The sequence below is a fragment of the Trachemys scripta genome, chromosome 16, assembly GCF_013100865.1.
Source record: "Trachemys scripta elegans isolate TJP31775 chromosome 16, CAS_Tse_1.0, whole genome shotgun sequence".
Taxonomy (NCBI): domain Eukaryota; kingdom Metazoa; phylum Chordata; order Testudines; family Emydidae; genus Trachemys; species Trachemys scripta.
Window position 1 is genome coordinate 13,527,602 of NC_048313.1, and position 24,195 is coordinate 13,551,796.

At 60.7% G+C, this 24,195-nt stretch overlaps 3 protein-coding genes across 4 annotated transcripts; all 3 read left to right on the forward strand.

Moving 5' to 3' along the window:
• Window positions 1-3,046: 3,046 nt before the first annotated feature.
• Window positions 3,047-8,007, forward strand: NABP2 (nucleic acid binding protein 2). Its single transcript, XM_034792898.1, is given in 8 exon segments — window positions 3,047-3,149; window positions 4,137-4,246; window positions 5,020-5,158; window positions 6,315-6,386; window positions 6,814-6,895; window positions 7,178-7,244; window positions 7,664-7,713; window positions 7,715-8,007. Coding segments are annotated over 7 exon segments (642 nt in total). The 5' UTR covers window positions 3,047-3,149; window positions 4,137-4,167; the 3' UTR covers window positions 7,868-8,007.
• A 2,626-nt stretch (window positions 8,008-10,633) lies between these two features.
• On the forward strand, window positions 10,634-12,592 carry LOC117889078 (WAS/WASL-interacting protein family member 1-like). Its single transcript, XM_034792899.1, has 2 exons — window positions 10,634-11,917; window positions 12,431-12,592. Exons 1-2 carry the CDS (start codon window positions 11,438-11,440, stop codon window positions 12,590-12,592), a joined length of 642 nt encoding a protein of 213 aa, XP_034648790.1. The 5' UTR covers window positions 10,634-11,437.
• A 901-nt stretch (window positions 12,593-13,493) lies between these two features.
• SLC39A5 (solute carrier family 39 member 5) lies at window positions 13,494-19,655 on the forward strand. 2 transcript variants are annotated; one of them, XM_034792900.1, is made up of 10 exons: window positions 13,495-14,076; window positions 14,504-14,732; window positions 15,027-15,201; window positions 15,395-15,564; window positions 15,927-16,064; window positions 16,721-16,802; window positions 17,056-17,280; window positions 17,359-17,439; window positions 17,544-17,734; window positions 18,270-19,655. In XM_034792900.1, the coding sequence occupies exons 1-10, from the start codon at window positions 13,670-13,672 to the stop codon at window positions 18,420-18,422; spliced, it is 1,851 nt and encodes a 616-aa protein (XP_034648791.1). In that variant the 5' UTR covers window positions 13,495-13,669; the 3' UTR covers window positions 18,423-19,655. The 2 variants fall into 2 exon arrangements, with proteins under 2 accessions (XP_034648792.1, XP_034648791.1); XM_034792901.1 differs by lacking the exon at window positions 17,056-17,280 and having other exon boundaries at window positions 13,494-14,076.
• The last annotated feature ends 4,540 nt before the right edge of the window (window positions 19,656-24,195 follow it).

The following is a 24,195-nucleotide window of genomic DNA, read 5'->3' on the forward strand; positions in this document are numbered from 1 at the left end:
ACCTTGTATTTTTTGTAAGTCTAGCACCCAAAATTCACTATCAGAATACGAAGTGCATTTGTCACTACTGTACTGCATTAAGTAATTTCACATTTATCACTGAAACTATATAAAACCCCATTCCACTTCAGTCCCCACTCCCCCGACCCTTCCTCAAATGCCTGCGCAAATAACTGAGCTCTGAAAGACAACGGATTCATACAGCACTTAGAAAACCACAACGTGCTAAATGTTCCCTTTTATCAGTGTAGTGTATATATAATTCATATATAGACACTGTATATATCTGACCAGCTCCCTCACCTCTCATCTCTGTATGCCGCCGTGTTCTAGACTGTGCTTTCCTATGGGGGTATGGAAAAAAGGGGCCCCGATTCTGCCTGAATTAAAGTAGCCCCCAGAGGCTACAAATTTCAATAATTCACCATAACAGCAACAATTCCCTGCCCAATTAAACAGTAACCGTGGTAACCTATTAGGAGAGCATTTATGATGCAACACAGGGAGGCAGAACCTCCCTATTCCCCAAACCACAGTGATTTTGCCCCATTTTCTCAGCAACAATTTAGCAGCAGCCCAAGCAGCTCCGACTCCACCAGCCTGGGCCAGGTTGATGCAGATGGTATGAAATATCCCCAGACATTGAAGTCAGAGGGCACTCATTTCCTGGCACAGACGCCCAGGGCAGGGGAAGGATCCTGGGGTTTTTAAATTGGGTTATTTGCTTAGTCACTAAACTTGCAAAACAATCACTTTTGGCAGCAAGTGTCCCAGTCACTGCCCTGAACGAGGCAGGTCCCTGTGGCCACCACCACATACCCGGGGGGGGGGGGGGCTCTGTATAACCACACAGCGCCCTAAGGGCCCCCTCTCAGCCTCTGTCCACAGACCCCCCCACCAGATCCCATACTACCAATCCCCAGCCCCTCCCCCAAACCAGCCCCCTCCCCCACAGACCCCCCCACCAGCCCCGTCCTACCAACCCCCAGCCCCTCCCCCACACCAGCCCCCCTCCCCTACAGACCCCCCCGCCGCCAGACCCCGTCCTACCAACCCCCAGCCCCTCCCCCCCACCAGCCCCCACAGACCCCCCCCCCANCCGGAAACACGGGGGCGCCCCGCCCGGATGCGACGCTCCAGCCACCCGCGGGGGGAGGGGGACGCGGACTCTATGGTCGCCGACCGCTCTACCCAGCCGCAGGGGGGGTGAGGGACTCTATGGTCGGCGGGCGGGCCGCTCCGGGCTCAAAAGCGGGAGGGGCGGGGCTCTGGGGAGGGGGCGGGGCTTCCCTCCATGCTGGCTGGGAGGTTGGGGGGGATCTGCCCCTGTGTGTCTGTCTGTCTGTCTGTCCGTCCGTCCGTCCGTCCCTGCCCCCCCAGTCCTCCCTGTGTCTGTCTGTCCCTGTGTCTGTCTGTCCCTGCCCCCCCAGTCCTCCCTGTGTCTGTCCCTGCCCCTGTGTCTGTCTGTCCCTGCCCCCCCCAGTCCTCCCTGTGTCTGTCTGTCCCTGCCCATGTCTCTGTCTGTCCCCAGGGCCGGCTTTAGGCCAATTCCACCAATTCCCCCGAATCGGGCCCCGCGCCTAAGAGGGCCCCGCGCCCAGTGGCAGGGCTGCCGGGGTGGGGGCAAGTGGCCAAGAATCCCTTCCCTGGCTAGAGGCTCCTTTTTAATTTTTACTCACCCAGCAGCGCTCCGGGTCTTCGGCGACACTTCAGCGGCGGGTCCTTCACTCGCTCTGGGTCTTCGGCAGCAGGTCCTTCAGTGCCACCAAAGACCCGGAGCGAGTGAAGGACAAACTGCCGAAGACTACTAGTGCCGCCCGGTGAGAACAAGCCCCAGATGTTTTTTTACGTGTTTTTTCTTTTTTCAGTCATCCTTGATGGGGCCCCGTCAAAACTGTTCGAATCGGGCCCCGCACTTCCTAAAGCCGGCTCTGTCTGTCCCTGCCCCCACCAGTCCTCCCTGTGTCTGTCTGTCCCTGCCCACGTCTCTGTCTGTCCCTGCCCCCCCCCGTGTCTGTCTGTCCCTGCCCCCCCCAGTCCTCCCTGTGTCTGTCTGTGCCTGCCCACGTCTCTGTCTGTCCCTGTCCCTCCCCATGTCTGTCCCTGCCCATGTGTCTGTCCATCCCTGCCCCCCCCCCCGTGTCTGCCCCTGTCCCTGCCCTTAGTCCCCCTATGTCTGTCTGTCCCTGTGTAATTCTGTTCCTGACCCCGTGTCAGTCTTTCTCTCCGTGTTGGACTGTCCCTGCACCTCAGTCTGCCTGGCCCGGATCCCGCCCCTCTGTCTGCCAAGTGAACAGCGAAGGCCGTGTGGCCTCCCCCTCCTTTACCCGATGGAAATGATTCCGCAGGCTGGAGCTGCTCCTGGCCTGTGCGCTCCCTGGAGAAGGGGCTTTTCCTTCCCTCTGTAAACCAGCTTGGGCCTGCTGCGGGTGGCAAATGTTAAAAACCATCAGTATTTACGATGAACCTCTCCTATAGTCCACACGTGCCTCTCCCAGGCCTGGCCGTTCTAGGCTGGAACGCATGGATCACCTGTGGCATGCACGGTCCATGCCACCACCGCACGCATGACACATGTGCCCATACATGTCTCTCACCCACAGAGGCTGGTCCAATCAAAGCTATTACCTCAACCCCCCTTTCTCTCCGACGGGCCGTCACAGCATGGATGGGTACCCGCTTGGGGACTGTTCTACACCCCCTGGTACAACGGGCCCTGGGCCATGACTAGGTGCTACGCAAGACGCCTCCTGAACAGGAATAACAATGCACGGCTCGCCGTGCTGCCAGGCTGCGACCCACACATGTCTAGCCGCAGCGTCACGGTAACAGACCGTGTGTGATTCACGCACTGGGTGTGTATGGCCCAGGCATAGCAGGGGAGTCAATCTAGACTCCACTGCTCCGAGTACAGTATCCATAGGAAAGGTTCCCATCTCCCCCCACTGGGAAATTTCACACACGTGCAGGGGATGTCGCTGTCCCTTTAATTCCTCAATGCCAGCCCGCCCCCCTCCTCCCCCCCGCAATGCAATTGGCTGGAGCTGGAGAACGTTCAGACATGTCGAAGAGCGTCCTGCGGCTGTGATTGGCTACTCAGAACGCCGCTGGATACTTCCTGGAATGTCTGCAACCCAACGTTCCATCAGGTCAGTTTTACAGGGGAAGGGGGGGACCTCCTGATCTCCCCCCACACACACCCATTAGCCCCTTTCTGCAGCATCTTAGGAGCTTTGGTCAGGGGGCCTGAGCCCCCTTGCAGGTGCTGCATTGCAGGGCAGGGGGCATGCATGGTGCAGGATACGTGCACCACCCCAGCAATTTTCAGTCCCCAAACCATGTCTCCTTTCCCTCCCCTCCTCTGCAAGAATTTCCACCAACACGTGAGCGAACTGATCCTCCAAGGTGAACGAGCCTCAACTCCTCCACCCCCGGAGAAAAGCACTTTGCTTGCACTAGGGAGAATGGCGATGGGGTTGCAATTTATACAAAAGGAGAAACAGGCATTTTCCTGGCGGGGGTGGTGTGAAATCAGGGCTGTGATTTGTGCCAAAGATAAAATGCATTTTCCCGGCCCAGGTGGTTTTTCAGGGTCTGTATTTTATTTGAATTAGCCTGTATCCGCTTTGCAAGTTGGACACAAATGTGCAGGATGGTGACTTTTGCAAAAGAGCAAGATGAAATACTGTGGGTCGCAATCAGGGTTGCAATCCATGCACGCAGGAATGGGTTTTTCTTGCCACCGTCTGACTCATGGGCACAACTTGTGCAAAAAGAAAGGGATGCGATTTTATTGTAGGGGGTCTAGACTCAGAGATAGAAATTTGAGCAGAAAGGAAAAACAGATGCACTTTTCTTGCAAGAATCTTCAATTGTGGTTGCCATTTTGTGTTTTCTTTCCTTTGGGGATAAATTAACAGCAGGATGTTTCAGTCTTCCTACAGGGCATTCCCCTATTGGCTAACCTTGGGAGGGACCTGTGCCAATTCAACCCCTGATCCTGCACATTTCTCCATGTCCCTGCATTCGCTCCACCTTGGCTGCAGGAGCCAGCACCTGCCTTTCCATTCTGGGTGCTGACTGTCGCTTTCTTTTCAAATGTGGTAATTCAAATTCTTTTATTATTATTTGCACAGATAACGTAGTGGAAGCCAGACGCCGCTCAATATGACGACTGAAACCTTTGTAAAGGACATTAAACCCGGCTTGAAAAACCTGAACCTTATTTTTATTGTACTGGAAACAGGTGGGTATTAATGATGTGCGAGATATATATGAAATATCTTACTGCAGTGGTTCTCAACCAGGGTCCGTGTGCCCCTGGGGGTAGCAGAGGTCTTCCAGGGGGTACATCCGCTCATCTAGGTATTTGCCTAGTTTTACATCAGGCTACAGAAAAAGCACTAGCAAAGTCAGGACAAACTACAATTTCATCAATTACTTTTTATACTGTTCTATATACCATACACTGAAATGTAAGTACAATATTTATATGCCAATTGATGTATTTTATAATGATATGGTATAAATGAGAAAGTCAGTCATTCTTCAATAATAGTGTGGCTGTGACATTGCTGTATTTTTATGTCTGATTTTGTAAGCAAGTCGTTTTTGAAGTGAGGCGAAACTTGGGGGTAGGCAAGACAGATCCGACTCCTGAAAGGGGGACGGCGTTCGTCTGGAAAGGTTGAGAGCCGCTGTCTTGCTGAAATTCCATGTAACGGTTGTAGTCGGTTCTCAAACAATATTTGTGGCTGGATTTCACCCCGTCCCCGGCTGCTTTGTGATGTGAGTGTCCATTTCTGAGACACCATCATTGACGTCGGGTGAGTGCACGGGCTTACGTTCGCTGCCATGACGCGGCTCGGCGTTGTAGGCTCGGGACCTTAGACTGAATTCTTTGAGGCCGGGACCACTATTGTGGTCTGTGTCTGTACAAGGCCTTGTCTAGCCCAAAGGGGCTCCTCGGTGTTACCACAGAGATGTCCCGCGAACTGGACGGTTTGCTCCCCCCTGCAGGTCGGGTGACCAAGACAAAGGACGGCCACGAGGTGCGGACGTGCAAAGTGGCCGACAAAACCGGCAGCATCAACATCTCGGTGTGGGACGACGTAGGGAACCTCATTCAGCCGGGAGACATCATCCGATTGACCAAAGGGTAGGCGAGACACTGCTGGGGGAGGGGGGAACCACGGGACCCGCTGCTCGCCCAGCCCGTCAGCCTCAGGCCCCCCAGGGCTCCTGAGACGAGCTCATTCACCGTTTGATAGACCAGGCTGCGGGCTCACCTGAGCGCCCCACATCTGGGACGGCGACGCCTGCCCTTCCAGGGGGAGGAGAACGGGTCAGGCTGCTCCTCTCCCCGGCCCCCATTCTCAGCGCCGGTCCCCTTCCTCTGCCGAGGGAGATACAAGCCAGAGCAAACAGGCCTGCGTCTGCCTGCTCAGAGCTACGCGCGAGCTCAGGTCGTCTCTAGGCTCCAAATTTCCTAACTTTCTAGGCAGGCTGCAAAAGTGAGGGGGGGGGGGATGTGGGAGAAGGCCCAGGGCAGTGGCTGAATTCCTGCTGATGACTTTAACGCCAAGAGTGCATCATAATGGATGTATGGTGGGGTCAGGGCACCTTGGGTAGGAGACTTTATTAGTTTAAATATAGAGATACAATTAAAAAAAAAAATCCAGTTAAGTCCCTGGAAAAGATCCTTCCCGCACACACACACAGTTAATCTCAGAGTAGCAATAGGACGCCAGCTCTCTATCCCTGGACATGGGGGTGGGGGGAAGTTACCATAAGCGGGTAGGACTGATCTCAATGGATTCATCATGTCGGTTTAACTTAGAAACGATGTCAAGGCAGGATTTTACTGTCCCTGTATCCTGAGGAGAAATCCTTGTCCTTCTAAGTGGCTGGATCTTCCCCCAGCCTAGCTAACGCTGCACCCGGAAACTGCGACTGCTTTTGTGGGAGCTGCTTGAAAGAATCATTAGGGCGCCCCCTGGTGGCGCTGCCAAAGCAGCACACAGTGCTGGCGGGGGGGAGGGGGGGGAGATTCTTCTCTCCTTCTATAGGGAGTTGTGGGAAGCAGCGTGTAAGTCAGAGCGGCCTCAGGGCTGCTCTAAATTACATCGGGGGTGTCCCTGGCCAGCTCCAGAGCATTGGGAGCACAAAGGTGCCTCCCTCAAGTGCAGGTTCAGGGGAAGTGAGAATTGGGACCCATAGCTCTGCACCCAGTCCCGGGTGCGATTTCTGGCCTGCAGCCGCTGGGGCAGCCCCGTGCAGTTCACCCCAGATCTCGGCATTCCTCTTGCTTTCAGCTACGCGTCCATTTTCAAAGGCTGCCTGACCCTCTACACGGGCCGCGGAGGAGACCTGCAGAAAATCGGAGAGTAAGTAAGGCCTGTTGGCTTCACTGCGGGAGCTCTGGGGACGTCGCTCACTGGAGCCTGGCTTCTTAGAGGCTGGGGAGGGGAGAAGTGTGGGGCAGCCCCAAAGCTGGAGCGATTTGCCCCCAGGGCTGACCATGTGGGTGTCTCCTCAGGAGTGGTGTTTAGAGCATGGTGGGGGCAGGGAGCCAGGAGTCCTGGGTTCTGTTCCCAGCCCCGGGAGGGGGCCTGACCTGGTGGGTAGAGCAGGGGAGACTGGATACCTGGGGACTGTATTCCCAGCATAGTTTCCATCAAGATCTTGGCCTGAGACAGTCCAGGACGCTCCCCGCTGGAGAGTCGGGGCATCCCCACTCCCGGGATAAGGCTAAGTGCGAGGGGAGGAAGGGGTTGGCTGGTGGCCTCGCTGACCTGCCATTTCCCTCCCTAGGTTCTGCATGATTTACTCTGAGGTCCCGAACTTTAGCGAACCCAACCCGGAGTACGTGACCCAGCAGTCCCAGACCAAAGCCGTGAGTCCCAGCTGGGGGGGCCCATCGAGAGGGGTAATCGGATCTGCTCACCTGCGGATGCCCACGGGGCCAAGGGGCACCGGAGTGTCGCTGGAATCTCCCCTGTCTCTGCTCCTGCTGGGATGGGATGGGGGTGGGGGTGGATTTGTGTACATCGCAGACGCACGGCTGGGTTGGCTGCTGCCCAGAAGCGGACGCATCTCTGTCCCGCAGGCGACTGGGGAAATGCGCCAGGATCCTGCGAGATCCGGGATCACGAGTTCTCATTTCCGTTTCCTTCAGGCCCAGAACGACAACGCGACCCCTGCTGCTTCCCAGACCACCCCGGGCCCCGCCGCTTCGTCCCCAGGTAAGGGACCCCCCCCAGCTCTGCAGGCCAGATGTCCCCCCATCCCTGAGCAAGGCGGGTGGGACGTGGCCCTGCCTCAGAGCCATTCAGCACTAGCCACTTGGGGGCATTCACAGCTCCAGCCAATTCTCCAGTCCAGTCATCCGGGGAGGGGAGTCTAGCAGGTTAGAGCAGCGGGGGCTGGGAGCCAGGATTCCTGGGTTCTATCCCCAGCTCTGGGTGGGCACTGGGGTGTAGTGATTAGAGCAGCGGGGGCTGGGAGCCAGGACTCCTGGGTTCTATCCCCAGCTCGGGGAGGGGAGTGGCATGTAGTGGTTAGAGCAGCGGGGGCTGGGAGCCAGGACTCCTGGGTTCTCTGCCCAGCACTGCCTTGGCTTCGCTGTTCATTTCCCGGTGGAATCTGTCGCTTTTGTTTTTAGCTGCCGAGAGCCAGAACGGCAACGGGCTGAGTGCCCCAGGCCCCGGCGCCCCCCCCCCACCCGCCAAACGTCCCGTCCCACCCCACCAGCGGCCGCATCACCAGGAGCCAGCCAAATCACCAGGGCGCGGGCTCGGCCGGGTCCAGCTCGTCCTCCAGCCCCATCAGCAACGGCAAAGAGACCCGGCGAAGCAGCAAGAGATAACACCGTGGGGTTGGGCCCCGCCCCCCAGCTCCGTGCCGGCTCACCCCAGGCCCCACTGCCCAGGCAGGAGGGCGGATGAGGAGCGGGGGAGAGACCGTGGCCGGCTGACGCTCCAGGCTAGATCAGAGACAGTGAAACCAAGAGCGTTTTCGTCGCCGCAGTCGCGACCGTTTTAACCGGGACTGTGGCGTTCTCCTGAGCAGAGACAGGGAGGGGGCGCCCCCCCCATTGGAAACCAGCCCTTTATCTTCACGGAGCCACAGCCAACAGCCCTGCCCCTGCCGGCATCCCCACGTGCCCCTCTGGGGGCAGTGCCAGCCCCCCACATCTCACTGGATTTTGTTCCTTTGGCGGCTTTTTTACAAATATCCTGAAACTTTTTAGCAAACTTTAAAAAGCCGATTTCGCCAGGGGGCATAGGACAGGAGGGGGCAGCAGTGGGCCCCCCCCCCCTCCTTGCCCCTGGGAGGGGCCCGTTTGGGTCGTGGTGTCTCAGCGGAGGTTACCTAAGACTGAGCTTGGAGCCAGCTCTCCTCCGTCCCCGGGGCCAGCCCCAGCTCAGGGAACCTCGGGGCACACGCAGCGGAAGGGGGGGCGCTGGCTCCAGCCCAGCTCGGCCGTGATCCCCGCCTGGGCCCCCTGCGTGGAACGAGTCTCAGCCGGGTTCCTAGGAGACAAACGTCTCCGTCACCACGAGTGCCCCCCGCAGCTGGCAGCCCGGAGCTGGTGGGGGCAGCTCCCGGGACGGGCTGCCCCGGGGCAGGGACTAGACGGAGGATTTGGGCTCCCCCGAATCACTGCGCAGGGAAGGGCTGTCACGTCTGCCCACCCAGGGAGGGATCAGGCCTGGGGCTGACCTCGGAGCCGTTCTCCCTCCCCCCCAGCCCGATGCTCCCAGCCCCCCCCCCCCCTTTTATTCTGTTTTAACCCCCCAACTCCCTTTTCTTGTCTCACCCGAGCGGAGTCGCTGGCCTGCCCGGGGCTGCGCTGGAATAAAAACCGTGCCGCCCTCCCCCTCCGCCTGCCGTGTGCTCGCTTGCGCCCGGGGGACCCTTTGTACCAGTAACACGGGCGTCAGCCCCCGGGTCCGGCACCGGAGCAGCTTGTCATGGCTGAGATCAACGCCCCCCTTCCCAAGCCCCGTAAGGAACCCCAGCCCCGTATGCTGGCGGCAGCATGGCCCCGCTGGGCGTTATACTAGATCGAAGGGGACGCCGTATACAGATCCTGCCTGAGTCACACTGACCATTAGACGGAAAAATCCCTCCCCTGGGCGGGCCGAGGCCCGTCCCCAGGGCACGTTGCCCCTGCCGCTCAGCGAGCCCCAAGGGGGCACGAACTGCGAAGGGGCAGCGGGGCCCAGGGGGCTGCACTGGGCTGCAGGCGACCCCAGCTCTGTCCCTGACTTGCGGGGTGACCCCGGGGGCTCTGGGCTGGATCCGGACCCACGAGCCCGGCCCCTGCTCCTGCCAAGAAAAGACCGTGCCCAGGGTGGGTGCAGGGCTGTACCTCGGCCAGCTCCCTGCAGGCAGATGGGGCAGGAAACCTACAGGGACTCGCCCCTTTAGTCTCCTCCCCAGCCTTCCCTTCAGGCCCCAGCCAGGCCTCCTTGAGTGTGTGTGGGGGGGAAGGGGCTGGGCTTCAGGGAGACCGGCCTGACCCTTGCCCCTCAGGTACTGGAGCAGCCAGATTTTGTGCAGCGAAGGGCAGGGACCGAGACGCTGCGCCAGGTAAGTGCATTTCCTGTCCCTGCTTCTGGGGGGCCAGATCCCCCATGGGAGGGTGGGGGAGCCCCAGTACTAGCAAAGATTCTCCCAGACAAGAATCAGCCCCCTCCAAGGCTGTCCCCCCCGCCCCCAAAGTAAACCGAAGGGGGGGCTGGACCCGGCCCCGCTGGCCCTGGCGCAGAGTTGGAAGCTGGTGTTTTTGGACCGGGGGAGGTGTCTGGTGCCTGCCCTGGCCAGACGCAGCCCCCTGGGTGGGTCTTCAAAGGGCACTGGGGCGGTTTCCCAGAGGCTCTTCCTGGCGTGTTTGCCTGGTGTCCTGGCTGGCGAGGCAGAAACCTCACGGCACAAAGTCAGTGCTGAGGGTGGCGACAGGGCGCCCCCAGGGTACGCAGCGCTGTTTGTGCAGCGCCTGGCGCGCTCAGGCCCGGCTCTACCCTGCTGCGGCTAATAAGTGCACCAACTCGGCAGGTCCCAGATGTGTCCTCAAGCTCTCGAGGGGCAGATCTAGCGGGTTGGTAAGACCAGGGGGTGGATGGGAAGCGGCTGGGGTAGGACTCCCGTGGGAGCGTCTAAGCGAGGACCCATTCCTGGGGCTGGTAGTGGGGAGGGTTCCTGGCGGCCCATCGAGCACGTGAGGCGACAGAGCAGCGCCAGTTCTCCCGCTAATCAGGGCAATTCCCAAAGCCCCAGCGCCCGGAGTCACGTGAAAACGAGACAGGCATTTCTAGGATTTTAACCCCATGACACCCAGGTGTCCATCATCTGCCAGGCCGGGGTCATGCCCTGCCCATCCTGCACTGGGGCTACTGGAGAGATTTCCAGGCTGGCAGGAATTGATGGGGGGGCAGCCATGGGACCTGCCCTAGATATTGTGCACACGGCCAAGTGGATTTACCTTGGGCCCGGACTCTTTAGAGATGGGGGGCAGCACGGGGGGGGGGGGGGGGGGGGGGGGGGGGGGGGCACAGGCAGGAGAAGGATTTGAGATTCACAGTCACCAGCTCTGTCATGTGGTGGCCTACACCAACCCTCCCCCCCGCCCCCCACTTGGCCCAGCTCAGCGCCTCTCCCTTGAGTCCTCCCACTGGAGGGGCAATAAAGTGGGGGGAGGGAGACGTTTCAGCAGCAGTCTGCGCCTCCCCCCGCCCCGGGCTTTTCTGACTCTGGGGCCCGGAGCCTCCGGCCGGTGTGGCCCCAGCTCAGTTCTTGCCCCCCAGGGCCCAGCCCCACAGCGGCTGCCTGGTTTGGCACAGGGTTGGCCTGGTAGGCGGGTTGGGGGACCAGGTGCTGACTTCATGTCTGAGTTATCACCCAGGTGAATCATTAACACCTTGCAATAAAGTACCTGGACTTGCAAAACTGCCTGTCAAGGACACATGCTCCCCACCCTTCTCCAGGGACTGGGGGGGGGGGCTTCCCCAGGATGGGACCTTCTCCCACCTCCTCCCCCCCCCCCAAAGCCCCATCCCATCATGCCTCAGTCTGTAATATCATCGTGGGGCTCTGATGCGCCGAATGGACCTGCTGCAGAAATGCAGCTACCGCTGGGGCGGAGCGTGGCAACTCTAGGGAAGGGAAGGGGAACCGAGTGTCTGGCGGGAGCTGGGAACGGGCCAGCCAAGGGCCAGGGGTATTTTAATAACCCCGAGCCACTCAGACCTCCCGAAAGACGTGTCCTCCAGCAGCCCCGCGCCCCCAGCACGCTGGGTGGGACGGGAACTCCAGTGCCTCATTAGCACCAAGCCCTGAAGCCAGATTTCTCCCAGGGTGGGGGGTCTTATGTGCCCCTGCTTAGCCTGCAAGACAGGATCTGCAGCGCGGGGGGGGCTCAGGCCCAGTCATCATGGGGGGGGGATTTGACACCCCAGTAATTAGCTTTGTTACCTTGCTCAGACCGGATAGTGGGCGGGGGGCCAAATCTGGGTCTGGGATCCCTGGGCGGCTCCTGGACTGTCCAGCAGCCTGGAGAGAGACGTTCGGGCAGGTGAAACTGGGGACGCCTTGCCCCCCCCCGGGGCCCAGCTGGGCCAAAGAGCCGCAGGCTGATGGCCCATCTCCTCCTCCCAGCCAGCGGCAGCCCCCCTGCCGCCCGCGGGCCAGACGTGGCTTCCTGGCCGGGGAGTTCCAAGGCCGCCAAGCAGGAGAAGTTGCACCTTCACCTCCTGGCCCCGCAGCCGATCGCTCCACACCCCCGCGCGAGGCCGATGACCAGAACCGAGACCGGCAGCCGGTGCCCGCTGGTACCAAAGTGAGTGCAAGACGCCCTGTCCCGGGCCGTTCCGGTCAGTTCCCTCCTGACCCCGGAGAGCGGCCGTCGCACACGGTTAGTTTTGTAGCACTCGCCGCGGTGTCCAGGCCCGGGGCCTTTGGCCAATCTCGGGGGGGGGGGGTGTCTCCCTGCTCTGGCGGCGGCGAGAGACCCCGGCCCATGGCGCTAGGCGCTGTGCACCTCGAACAAAGAGAGAACGCAGGGCTGGGGGAAGCCCTGGGGATCAATGAGGTGACAATCACAGTGTCCACATCTCCGAGGGTGGATTTCTGGGTCTGTTCGTACAGCCCTAGCGCAAAGGGGTCTCAGGCAGGACACACACAATACAGCGGTGAGTTCCCTTCGTGCCCCGGGGGCAAGGGGCAGCTCCCTGTCTCAGCTGCACACGGCAGCGGGGCCAGCTTGTGAGTCCCAGTGCCGGGGGGGGGGGGGTGTGTCAGAGGGACTGAACGTACGTGTTCACACAAGTGTGAGGGGACACGCAGAGCCGGGCCCCTTAATCCAGGCGCTCTGACCCGGTGTCTAACTCAATCAGCGCACGCTCCTCACACCCGTTTCAAATCCCAGCCCAGCTCCCTGCCCGTTGCCTCCGGCTGGCCAGTCCTTGCTGCGAGCCGGGCGAGGGACGAGCCGGTGCCGCTAACCAGTTGTGCTACCCCACGACTGCGCCTGCTTCGCCGCGGGACGGACACGGCCAAGGAGGAACAAGCAGCAACAGGTGGGTTTTGACTGAGGCTGTTACCAGGGCTGATTCCCCCGTTCCCTGCACACTGGCTCTGCTGTTCAGAGACCCCCCTGGGATCCTCGTCTGTCTCAGTTTCCCCACCTGGAATCCTGGGCTCACTCTCAGCTGCCTTCGCTGGGTGGGGTTGAAAAGACTCAGGCCTTGTCCACACGAGGGAGTTTTAACTCTCCCGGGCCAGCTGCTGGTCTCTCATTGGGGGGTGTAACACACGGTACTGGTGCAAGGCCCCTTTACACGGGTACGACAGCTTCCCCCGGTGGGACACTTCTAATCCCAGGCCTTATTTCTCCAACCACAGCCCGGGCACAGGGGAGAGCGAGTCGCTCACTAGGCAAAGTGTGGGAGGGGAAACTGAGGCATGGAACGAGGGCAGGACCTGCCTGCTGTCACCCAGCAGGCCAGAGCCCCGCTCCCCTGGGTCCCGGGCTCACTGGGCTCACTGCCTCAGGCAGACCAGGTGTCGGCAGAGTAGAGCGTTGACTGTCCGGCTCCCACCATCTCTCTCCCTGCAGCCCCTCCCAGCCCCCCAGGACGAAGCAGTTCCGAGCGGCGGTGGCTGGAGCCGGGCGTTATTTGGCTGTATATTTAACAGGCCGGGGGGGGGCACCTGTTTTACTGTTTCTTTAGCTTGATTTGGTCCCTGTTCCCCATCAGAACGCCCAGCCCCCCAGGACAGGGGAGACCCCCTCCCCCCTTCGCACCACTGGAGAAAACCTGTTCCTCTGACACCACGGGGCAGCCGGGAATGGGACCCAGGAGTCCGAGCTGGTAGCCGCCAGCTCCCTCCAGAGGTTCTGTCAGAGCCTGGCGTATTCAGGTCCCGCCTGAGGCCTGGTCTGTACAAAGTGGGGCCCGGGGGGGGGCCACCGGCCGGGTGCTGCCCAGAGCCGTGCGGTAGAACAGGGCACAGGGGAAAGGCCCATTCACCCCCCTTCAGCTCTGCCCGCCCCCCGTGCCAACAGATCTCCCACTAGGGGGCGCCCCAGGCAGCGCACCTGGCCAGGTGCGACCCCAGCTGACAGCCCCTCCCTGTCCCGCTCGGCGCCAGGCTCCCCCCCCCGATGGACCGGAGGAAGCCGCGGCTGCTGCTGGCCGGACTCTGGGTCGCTGCCCTCCTGCTGCCGGGAGAGTGCCACCCGCCCCCCCGCCTGCCCGCCTGGGCGCCGGCCCCGCTGGAGGACGCGGAGCAGGAGCAGGGCTACTACCTGCAGCAGCTCTTCGGGCTGTACGGGGAGAACGGCACCTTGTCCTTCCACGGCCTCACCCGCCTGCTGCAGAGCCTGGGCCTAGGCCAGGTGCAGGTGGTGGAGATGGAGCACGAGGCGCTGGGCCACGGGCACGTCAGCCACCTGGACATCCTGGAGGTGCAGGACAACAAGCACCGGCACTCGCACTCGGCCCTGGAGCATGCCGGGGCGGAGCCGCCCAGCCTGGGCCCCGAGGTGCAGAGACAGAACGGCACCTCCAGGTACCCGCCGCTGCCCCTCACTCCCGACCTGCAGCCCCTGCTAGCCCAGCCCTGGGATCTCCCCCCCCCAGCTCTGCCGCTGCCCCTCACTCCCGACCCACAGCCCCTGCTAGCCCAGCCCTGGGCTCCCCCCAGCCCTGCCAGTGCCCCTCACTCCCGACCCACAGCCCCTGCTAGCCCAGCCCTGGGCTCCCCCCACAGCCCTGCCGGTGCCCCTCACTCCCGACCCGCAGCCCCTGCTAGCCCAGCCCTGGGTTCCCCCCAGCTCTGCTGGTGCCCCTCACTCCCAACCCACAGCCCTGGGCTCCCCCCGACCCACAGCCACTCAATATTCCAGTCCTGCCGCTGCCCATCAGTCCCAGTCATCCCCTCCCGGCCCCGGGCTGCAGCTGGGAACTGGGAATTCGTTTTTGTTCATTTCTTTCAGGCCGGGATCCCCTGGAAGGAACCAGCCAGAGACCGTCCGGCTGCACCAGGCTGACCCGATGCCCCCCCCCCCCCCCCCGGACACAGAAGGGCCCAGCGCCACCTGCCCCCCAGGGCACCTTGGGAGCAGAAGAGACCCTGTCCAGCCCCCCCCAACCCCACCCCGCCTGACCCTGCTGGAGCGGGTGCTGGCCCTGGACCACTCCGTTGCCGACCACCTGCATGAGGATGTGAGGGGGGGCTGCACTGCGGTTCTCAGACCCTCTCGGGTCTAAAGGGGAGGGGCTCTGAAGGGGGGGCCAGACATCCTCAGACAGAGGGGGTGGGGGTCTCAGTGCTGACCAGCCTGGCTCTAACCCCATACCCCACAGCGCCGGGAACGGAACCCAGGCGTCCTGGCCCCACAGGCCTCTGCTACTCACTAGACAGCCCCTGCGTCCTAGCACTTTGGGGCTTGGGAGGGCAGGTGGTTACACCCCTTCCCCAGGTGGCCTCGCTAACCCCCACTGTCCCCCTCCCCAAAGTGTCTCAACGTGACGCAGCTGCTGGTGAACTTCGGGCTGAATGCCGGCTCCCAGATCACGCCCGAGCAGTTTACGCTGCTGTGCCCGGCCCTGCTCTACCAGATCGACAGCCGGGTCTGCATCCGGCACCACGACCAGCTGACACCAGAGCCCCTGGGGGGGGCACTGTGGCCAGGTAATACCCTCCCCTCGGCCAGGGCCTTGGGAAGGGGCAGCCACCCCGATGGGGAAACCGAGGCACAGAGCGGGGAGAGGACAGGCACTGGGAGCCTCTTCTTGTGCCAAGGGATTTGCCAAACCCCCAGGGTGTCGGGGGGGGGGATAGAGCCCAGGCCCCCCCACTGGCCTCACCCTGCTTCCTCTTGCAGTTCTAGGCTGGGGCTTCCTGGCCATCACGCTCATCAGCCTGCCCTCGGCGCTGGCCCTCCTGCTGGTGCCTTTCCTCGGCCGCGACTTCGGCCGCCTCCTGCTGGCCTTCCTGGTGGCGCTGGCCGTGGGGACGCTGTGCGGGGACGCCCTCCTTCACCTGTGGCCGCACGTACGTACAGGCTCGCCGGGCCCCCCAGCACCCCCTGACCCCCGCCGGGCCCCCCAGCCGGGTAGGCCCGAGCTGGAAAGCCTGGGACCGGGGAAGCACCCATGGGAGGCGGCGGGAGACGAGGTCGTCTGTGGCTCCATCCAGCAGAGCATCTGCATTGCAGACAGGGAGCCCATCACACCCCCAGCCCCCACCCGGGCATCCTCTCGGCCCCCTGCCTATCCCAGCTTGGCACCTAGGCAGCGTCCCGAACCACCAGCCATCCTGCCTCCCCCATTGAATCCCCCCGATTTCTCCCTGCCCCACGGCTCTGGGAGCCCCCGAGAGGGACCCCGGGCTCCCCTCCCTCCTCCTGCGTTTAGGCCCAAGGGAGGCACCAGGAGACCCCGCGGGAGCAGCAGGACTCGGTGCTGAAGGGACTGTCGGTCCTGGGGGGCATTTACGTCTTGTTCCTCATCGAACACCTCCTGGGCACGCTGAAGCAGAGACGGAGCCGACTGGTAAGAGCTCGTGGGTCGTCCCGGCTGGCCGGGAGCCCGCCTAGGGCAGGGGGCTGGAGGGAGGGTGGGACAGCAGGGGGTGCCCTTCTCGTCAGTGCCCTGGGGCAATGCCGGGGGCACCGTGCTGCCAGCTTCCGGATGGGCCCCGATGCCGCGGGGGGCTGCAGAGCTGACGAGAGCAGGAGCGTTGGCACCGGTGTCCTGGCCCAGGCCCTGCCGGGGTCAGCACCTGCTGGGGAGGTGAGGGGGTGGCCCTGCCTGTCCGGGGCAGCTACGTGGTGATGGCACATTCTGGGTCCTGCTACTGCTGCGTCCCGGCTCCCTGGGCCCATCCCGGCGTCTGGTCCATCCACCACCATGTCCCGGCTCTCTGGGCCCATCCCGGCGTCGGGTCCGTCCAGCACCACGTCCCGGCTCCCTGGGCCCATCCCGGCATTGGGTCCGTCCAGCACCACGTCCCGGCTCCCTGGGCCCGTCCCAGCATTGGGTCCATCCAGCACCGTGGCCCACAAGCGCCTGGTTTGCGCCCGTCTAGGATAACGTGGGTGGGGCCCAGCCCAGGTGTCTCCCACACCAGCAGGCGCGATGCCCCGAGCCAGCCGGGCCCTGGCCCGCCGGGCAGCTTTCAGCTCTCGCCGTTGCTTTCCCGCCCTCAGAGCCGCGCCGCGGGAAGGAGCCCAGCTCTGGATGCAGACGGAAACCGCAGCTTGACCCTGCGGGCATCGGCGCCTTCCCCAGGTGAGCCTGGAGCTGTCGCTCGCTCCCGTCCCCTGCACGGAGGCTGGAGAAGCCAGAAGCTGCCCCCGCCCCCCGCCAGTGCCCCCGCCCCGCTCCCCCCAGCGCCCCCTGCTGGGAGAGGCCAGCACAGAGGCAGTTGTCTGGGCCGCCCGACCTCTCCAGTCCGGCACTTCCCTGCAGCCTGGTCCCCAGCCCCAGCCCCCGTCCCCCGCCGGCTCGGGGCTGCTACCAGCCTGCGGCTGCTCTTCCAAAGGCGCAGAAGCCGAATCGCAGCGTCTGACGGCCCCGGGGCCGCGCAGCGACAGCCCCGGCCGGGGAGAGGAGGGGACGAGGCAGCCAGCGCCGAGCGCGGACGGACAGACGGAGGAGCTGAGCCACCATGGACACTCGCACGGCCCGGCGGCCGGCAGCGCCGACATCGTCTGGATGGTCATCCTGGGGGACGGGATACACAACCTGACGGATGGGCTGGCCATCGGTAAGGGGGCGGCGGCAGGAGCCACCCCAGGGCTGGGGCACCGGCTTCCTGGTACCAATCGGCTTCTCGTTCCCGCAGGGGCTGCGTTTTCCGAGGGCATCTCCAGCGGCTTGAGTACCACGGTCGCCGTCTTCTGCCATGAACTGCCCCACGAGCTCGGTAAGACCCCTAGTAGCGCGGCACGGCGGGCACCGCCCCCCCCAGCCACGCCAGCTGCCTGGCATCCCACACGCTCTCATCTGCTGCTTCCCTCGCTCTGGCAGGCGACCTGGCCATGTTGCTGCAGGCGGGCCTGCCCGTCAAGAGAGTGCTTCTCTCCAACCTCGTGTCGGCCTTCCTGGCGTACCTGGGCATGGCGGTGGGCACGGTGGTCAGCCAGGGCGCCTCGCCAATCACCCCCTGGATCTTCTCCATCACAGCGGGCATCTTTCTCTATGTGGCGCTGGTGGACATGGTAAGGGGGGGCTGGCTCCGGTACTGCTTCGCCAGGCGGGTGCTGGTCCTGGACGGCGACTGCAGCTCGGCTGGGTTCGCGGCAGATCCCGGTGCTGATGAGGCCGCCCGCCGGGCACCGCGCCGCCCCCTCGCCTCGTGTCTCGCGATCGGCAGCTCTTTGGCGTGGGGGTGGTTTTGGCTCTGGGTTTGCCCAGCCCCTGGCACCGCAGGGTCCTGTCCCACGCCTGCGGCTCTGGGGACCGCCAATCATCCCGAAGAACGAGTGTAGGGCCGGCGCCGGGTTTGAGAGAGAAAAATCTCCAGGTGGGAAAGCTCTGAACTGGGTTTGCTACATCCGGAGAACAGCTCCCCCCAGCGTAACCCTAATGCCACCCCCATTGCCTGCATGAAGGGCGGCACAGGCTTCTCAACTGGCTAGCCAGAGGGCAGGCCGAGCGAGTCAGCGCCTGGCACGGGCCCTCCCAGGGCTCTGGGGTTATCCCCTCCCTGTGTCGGCGGAGCTGTTGGCTCACAGGTTTCTGGTTTCCCTGCAGCTGCCCGAGATGCTGTGGCGAAGCTCCGGCGGGAACAGGAAGGGGCCCGTGACGTATTTCGCCCTCCAGAACCTGGGCTTTCTCCTGGGGGCGGCCATCATGCTGTGCATCGCCCTCTTCGAAGGGCAGATGAGCTTCCGTGTGGATCTGTAACACGGGGGTGGCCACACGGCTCGCCGAACTCGGACGGGACGGGGCCGAGGTTCCGGGCACCCCCTGCCCCATAGCTGCTTCGCAGAGAACTAGGACCCCGGACTCTCTTCCTGCTGACGGCTGGTGCGTGACACCCAGGGCAGCCCCCGCACTCTGTTTGCTCCACATCCCCCGGGGGCAAGCGTGGGTTGTGACTTGGGGGGGCCCGGAGCTGACTGGTGCGGAAGAGGGGCAGCGTTTTGCTGTTCAGTTCAGGGAGGAGAGCGTGTGGCCAGCACAATCCCCTACCCCACTTTCCGTGAGGACACTGCCGTTCAGTCTCAGCGTCTGTGCACGAGGCCAGGCTGGGCCCCGAGCGAGTCTCGGCGTTTTGGAGAGGGAAACGCAGCCGATCCGTGGGCGATTTTGGGGCGGGGTGCAGGAGACGTCGCTAAAGGGGGCAGCGCCAGAGTCCGATGGGAGCCAACAGCCCCACGCAGAGGGTGCGTTCATCGCCGGGAGGAGACGTTCATCTGGGGAGCGGACACGGGAACTCTTACCTTCACCACCGTCCGGAGACGAGCGGCAGCGCTCCTTCCGCTCCACCGCCCGGGATAGAGCCTCCGAACTCCGCTGGGCAGCTAACCGTTTAACCGAACGGAACGAAAAGAATCCACACTCCCCCCGCGCCTGCCCACTGAAGCTATGGTTCTGCAGGGTGCTGCGACTTACCAGACCAGTTTCCCCACCTAGCCTCTGCCAACAGCTTCTGTAAGGACCAAATCCAGTTTAATTGCACTGGGGGGGTCAGGAAACCAGAATTCCGTTCCCAGCTCTGCCACTGACTTTCCTGAGTGAACCTGGACAACTCGCCCCGCCCTGTGCCTCAGTTTCCCCATCTGTAAAACAGACATGGTGATTCTGCCCTGCTTTGAGATCTGATCTACGGCTGAAAAGCGCTGCAGGAGAGCCCCCCTCTCCCCCCCGGGCCCGATCCCGCCGGCGCTAACCCCCAGGGCTGGGCGGTGGGAAAGGAGGACGGGCGAGGAAGTAGAAGCAATAGCATTTTAATAAACATAATTGATTCAAAGCCACAATATGAAGAACAGGACTTGGTTGCAGCATACATTGTATAAAATAGATCAAGTCTGAATACTTTTATTTTGAGTTCCTCCCACCCCCCCGGTGCCCCCCCAACTGATGCAGGATTTCTCAAAATACACACATGGAACATCTCCGACAAAAAGGGAACGTGGGAGTGGGGCAAGGCAAAGGGGTGGCATTCACGCTGCAGGGGTGGATGGCTTCTTGGGTGGTTTCCTTATTCAATTGCACAGCCCCACGAGGGGGTTTAACAGCTTTGGGTTTCCCTTGACAAACAGGATTTTGTATTTGTTTAAATTTCCTCCACAGAGACAAGTGCTTGGTTGGTCAGGACTTGATGTTGGCGCCCCCTCGGGTGCCGGGTTGTACGGGAGGGGAGAGAAACCAGCGTGGCCCAAATCTTGCCAAGCCAGGCACCTGCAGCCTCTCGCCCCTGGGGGGAGGGGTCTAGGAGAGGGTTTCACACCTTTTTTTCCTTTTTAAATGTTAATTGCACATCAAAACTCTGCTGTATTTCATGCCGCGTCCCCGCAGGGTCCCATACACCTCTGCTGGTAAAGCAGTCGTCCCGCTACTCCACCCACTCACCCGTCAACCGGCAGGGCAGTTTTTGTGCTTTAAACCAGCGGAGGAAGGAAGAATGAACTGGTTCAGGGGGCTGGGGAGGGGGGAGATACAGTTGAAGTCTCTTCCAAAGATTGGTCCAGGACTTGCCCATATACCTGCCCTCTGCTGATATTGCAGGGGGTCGGGGGGGCGTGTTTCACAGAGCGCTCCCGTGGGAATACTCTAGCATCTCAGACATCTCTAGTTCACGCACGCGCCTCTCCCCTACCTGCTGAAATTAAAAGGCATTCCAATAAAGTTGCCCTGCACCATGACCTCCAATTAAGGCCCCCATCTATTAGGAACAACACCTCCACCACACGCTAGGTTTTGCTCGGCAGGTTCCAGGTTCAGTGCTCTGAAGGGGAAAAATTCCAGGGAACCAAAAGCCCCTTTTATTTCAAAAACCAAACCAAACCCCAGCAGCTGTTAAACACAATGAGCAGAGGCCAGCGCCGGTGGGGGTCAGTGCTTTCCAGGAAGGGGAACGTGACGCAGGGGGGCGGTGGTGAAGGAGAACGTTCTCAGTGGAAGTTTTCCCAGCAGCTCTTTTCTGGCTCGGCCCTGCCCCAGCAACGCAGCCAGCTGCGTGGGACGTCAGCCCTAGGGTCCGGGGGTGGGATTTCAGAGACAAGAAACCATTCTACACGTCCGTGAGCCATTCTGTTTATTGCAAGAGGTAGGTGTGAACAGTGCAGTGAAGTCTAAAATTAAACAGCTTTTTTGTATTTCCAACCATCTCAAATACACAACACCCAACGTGTGTCCCGTCCCCCCCCCCGATGACATAAAATTCACACACGATGCAGCCACCTCCCCGCCACACGCCCCAACCCCTCCGCAGTGACCGACCGGGTCCCCACTTGCTAACTTCTAGTGCCAATCCAGTTCAGTCAGGTCCCAAATGGACCTGACTGAACGGAACATGCTGGGGGAGGGGGGAGAGAAATACATCCAAGCGTCTGCCCTAAGCTCACGCATGCTGGGGACACCTGGTTAAAGTGCACGCCCTCAGGCCGCGCCAGCTTCTGGGGGCCAGGTAGGGAGCCCCTCCTGGTACTCTCAATTTGTGAGGTGTAAGCCCCCCCGCACAATGACTAACCCTCTCCTTAGAGCTCCCCAGATGGATCTTCCAGCTGGGCCGGCCCAGCGCTCTGGCATCTGTGCAGCCAGAAATGGAAACCACAGGAACACCAGCGTGAAAGAAGCCAGGAAAACACCCCAAAGCCTGAGCGCTGAGCCCCCGCAAACCCCACGGCAGCCAACAAGCCACGAAACTGGTGCTAGAAATCACAGGCTGCTTTCAGTCTATTGCCAATAGGTCCCATGGGTGTTGGCTCCCCGGGCCTCCTTCAGACCGCAGAGGGGAACTTAGCGTCTGAGGTGACACCCCCCTGCCTGTAAATGCAACGAGCCCGTGTGACGCTGCTGGGCCCAGCGTCCTCTGCAACACCACAAAGCCACACCGATCTACCGACCTGGGGTAAGACGCCTGCTTCTGCCTCATCCACACACGCGGCGGGACCCCCTGGCGCCTCGTCTCCCGCACGCAGCACTTATGGGTCAAGGCGGCAGCAAGTCCATTTCAGTCAGCGCCGTCTTTGTCCGCGCTGGGGGCTGGATCCGCCACTCGCCCTCGAGGTGAATTTGCTCCCTGAAGACCAGAACCACCATGGGTCTGGAACACGGATCTTCAAACAGGCCGAAAGATCACCAGTCGGTGAACCAGCTACCAACCCGCTGCCCGGGAGCTCGACTTGCTGACTTGGGGCCAGGACAGGAGCAGAGGCAAAGGAAGTCAAGGGGTATAAGGATGAGTTCTCTCCCAGCTGCACTAAGCCAATCCAAGCCAGGATGCGTTAAAAGTACCATCCTCCATGTTACACTGAGCCCTAAAGGCAGAAAATCGGTCGACGCAGGATGCACCTCTCCTGTTAAAGGCAACCACGGTGGCTATCCGCTCATGCCGACACTGCCTGTGGGCAAAGTTAGTGGGGGGAAAAATCCCCCTGCTGCCCATATTAATCAAATTGTATTGACTAGAAACTCACTGAGCGCGGGTCTAAACATCCACGGACAACAACTGCCGGGGAAGGGGAGAGGAATGAGAAATGGTTCCAGGGAGTTTCAAGTCAAAACCACATGCCGCGATTCTGCTCTAGGGCGTGAGGTGTGTCGGCAGAGAGAGAAGGGCCTGGGGAGGGCAGGAGATCCACCCCCCGGGCGATGGATAGGCAGCATCACACGTCATGCATCTCACACCACACAGCACGTTCTAGGAAACAGACGCACAAGACGCGTTTGTTACAGGACATAAAGAACACACCTAACCACGGTACATGCTGTCACACACCACACGGGTATTGTCGGGGGATGTCCGGAGAGCGATGTGTATTGTATTAACTTGGACGCACCAATACAAGTGCAAACTAGAGGGTTTCAGCGCGCCCTGAAGGGGATAAGAGACAGTGGACTCCAGCAGCCAAGGCTCAGTGAATTGGGACTGAAATGATCTGCGTTCTACAGCGAACGTTACCGTTCTGACGGCAATTCCAACAGGCTGGGGCTTCCTTCCCAGCCCGTCTTCCTCTCCACCCAAATTCCCAGCCAGCACCTGCACTTTCAGAGAGAACTTTTGTGAATCCCCTACTGCTGCCCCAAGTGGCGCGCGGAGCGAAGAACCTGCGGGATTCAGCCGACGGCTATTGCTTTAGCGAGAGAGACATTGGAGGCGACAGTTCCGGCAGACTGCCCCCTCCCGCCCCAGTTTGGCACATCTGTGACCAACAGAACATAAGGAAATAAAGTTACTCCCATTTCTCCTCCCCCCCATCTCCTCTCCTGTTTTCAGGAGTAACTACTGCAACCAAACTTGGAGAATTCCTTAAAAATCCAGTTCCTAACAGGCCTGCAAGAGAGCAGCTACGGTGCAGAGCAGGGAAAGGGGCTGGCCGGAGGGTCATTGAACCAATACTGACACTACAAGGCAAGATTTTTGGGTTGGGGGAGAGACGGGACAGAAATACACAGAGATTGTCAAGACGGAACTGGTCCAAAAGCAGAAATTCTGAAGGTAGGTCGCTAGAGATCAACAAACCCAATGGGAGACGGGGTGTAATTCATTTTTCCTAAGCAGACAGACAACGAGCGTAAACTTTACAACTCTCCTCTCCACACAGGTGCACAAGAAAGAAAAGGACAATGAAGAACTAACCGCCTGAATTAAAGAGAGGTCCTGAAAGTGCTTTGATTTGGAATCTTACTTTATATCTAAGCAAGTTACTGGCAAGATGTGCATGGGGCAAGATTCCAATCTTCCAGCAGATGGATTGGAGAATCCAGGGCATTCGGTTTCTCTTGCTAAATAGCAAAGTTGGAGCCTCGTAAACAAAAAACACCCCTCAACTCTCTGCCCTTTCCCCAGTCATACAACGAAGCCTGGTGTCAAAACCAATGCTAGCCGTGTTCAAGGTTTCCCAGGCAAGTTTACAGGAACTGTTTTGCAGAGTGGTGTTAATCTTGCCGGAGGTAACTCACAGCAGCATGATTCTCTGACAAAATCCCCTTAACTGCAGGCATATCAGGGAAACGGTACCGTTAACAAGGAGCGTTTGAAGGGACAGTGTGGACTACAAATCTAGTCAATTTTAAACCAAAAATGTCAAGTAGTTTTATGTCCCACAGCTGCCCCTGAGCTCCCCTGGCAGGTTTTGTGGTTTGACCACCATATTTTCTCTCTTTAAAGAATACTTTTCTCTCCTCCGCACAAACAGAAGAAACTGACCCGAACCAAAGAGAGAAATATATTCTTCTTCTGATCTGCCTTATACTCATCATGGGTGAAATTGACTTAAGCAGCACAAAGACCTCCTACTGATGTTTGGCAGAGGGTGAAACGCTCGGTAACAAAGCAAGCAAAGAAAGCGGTTTAAAGACAGAAGCGTGCTTTTGAAGTGGGTGCTGCCCCTCTGAACACTGGGTCGATCCAATGTGGATATCTCTCCCATCTATTTGCTAAGCAGGTCTTTTTGAGAGAGGACTTTAGTGGCATGGGTACTGTTAGGTACAGACGTCTCTAAGAGAG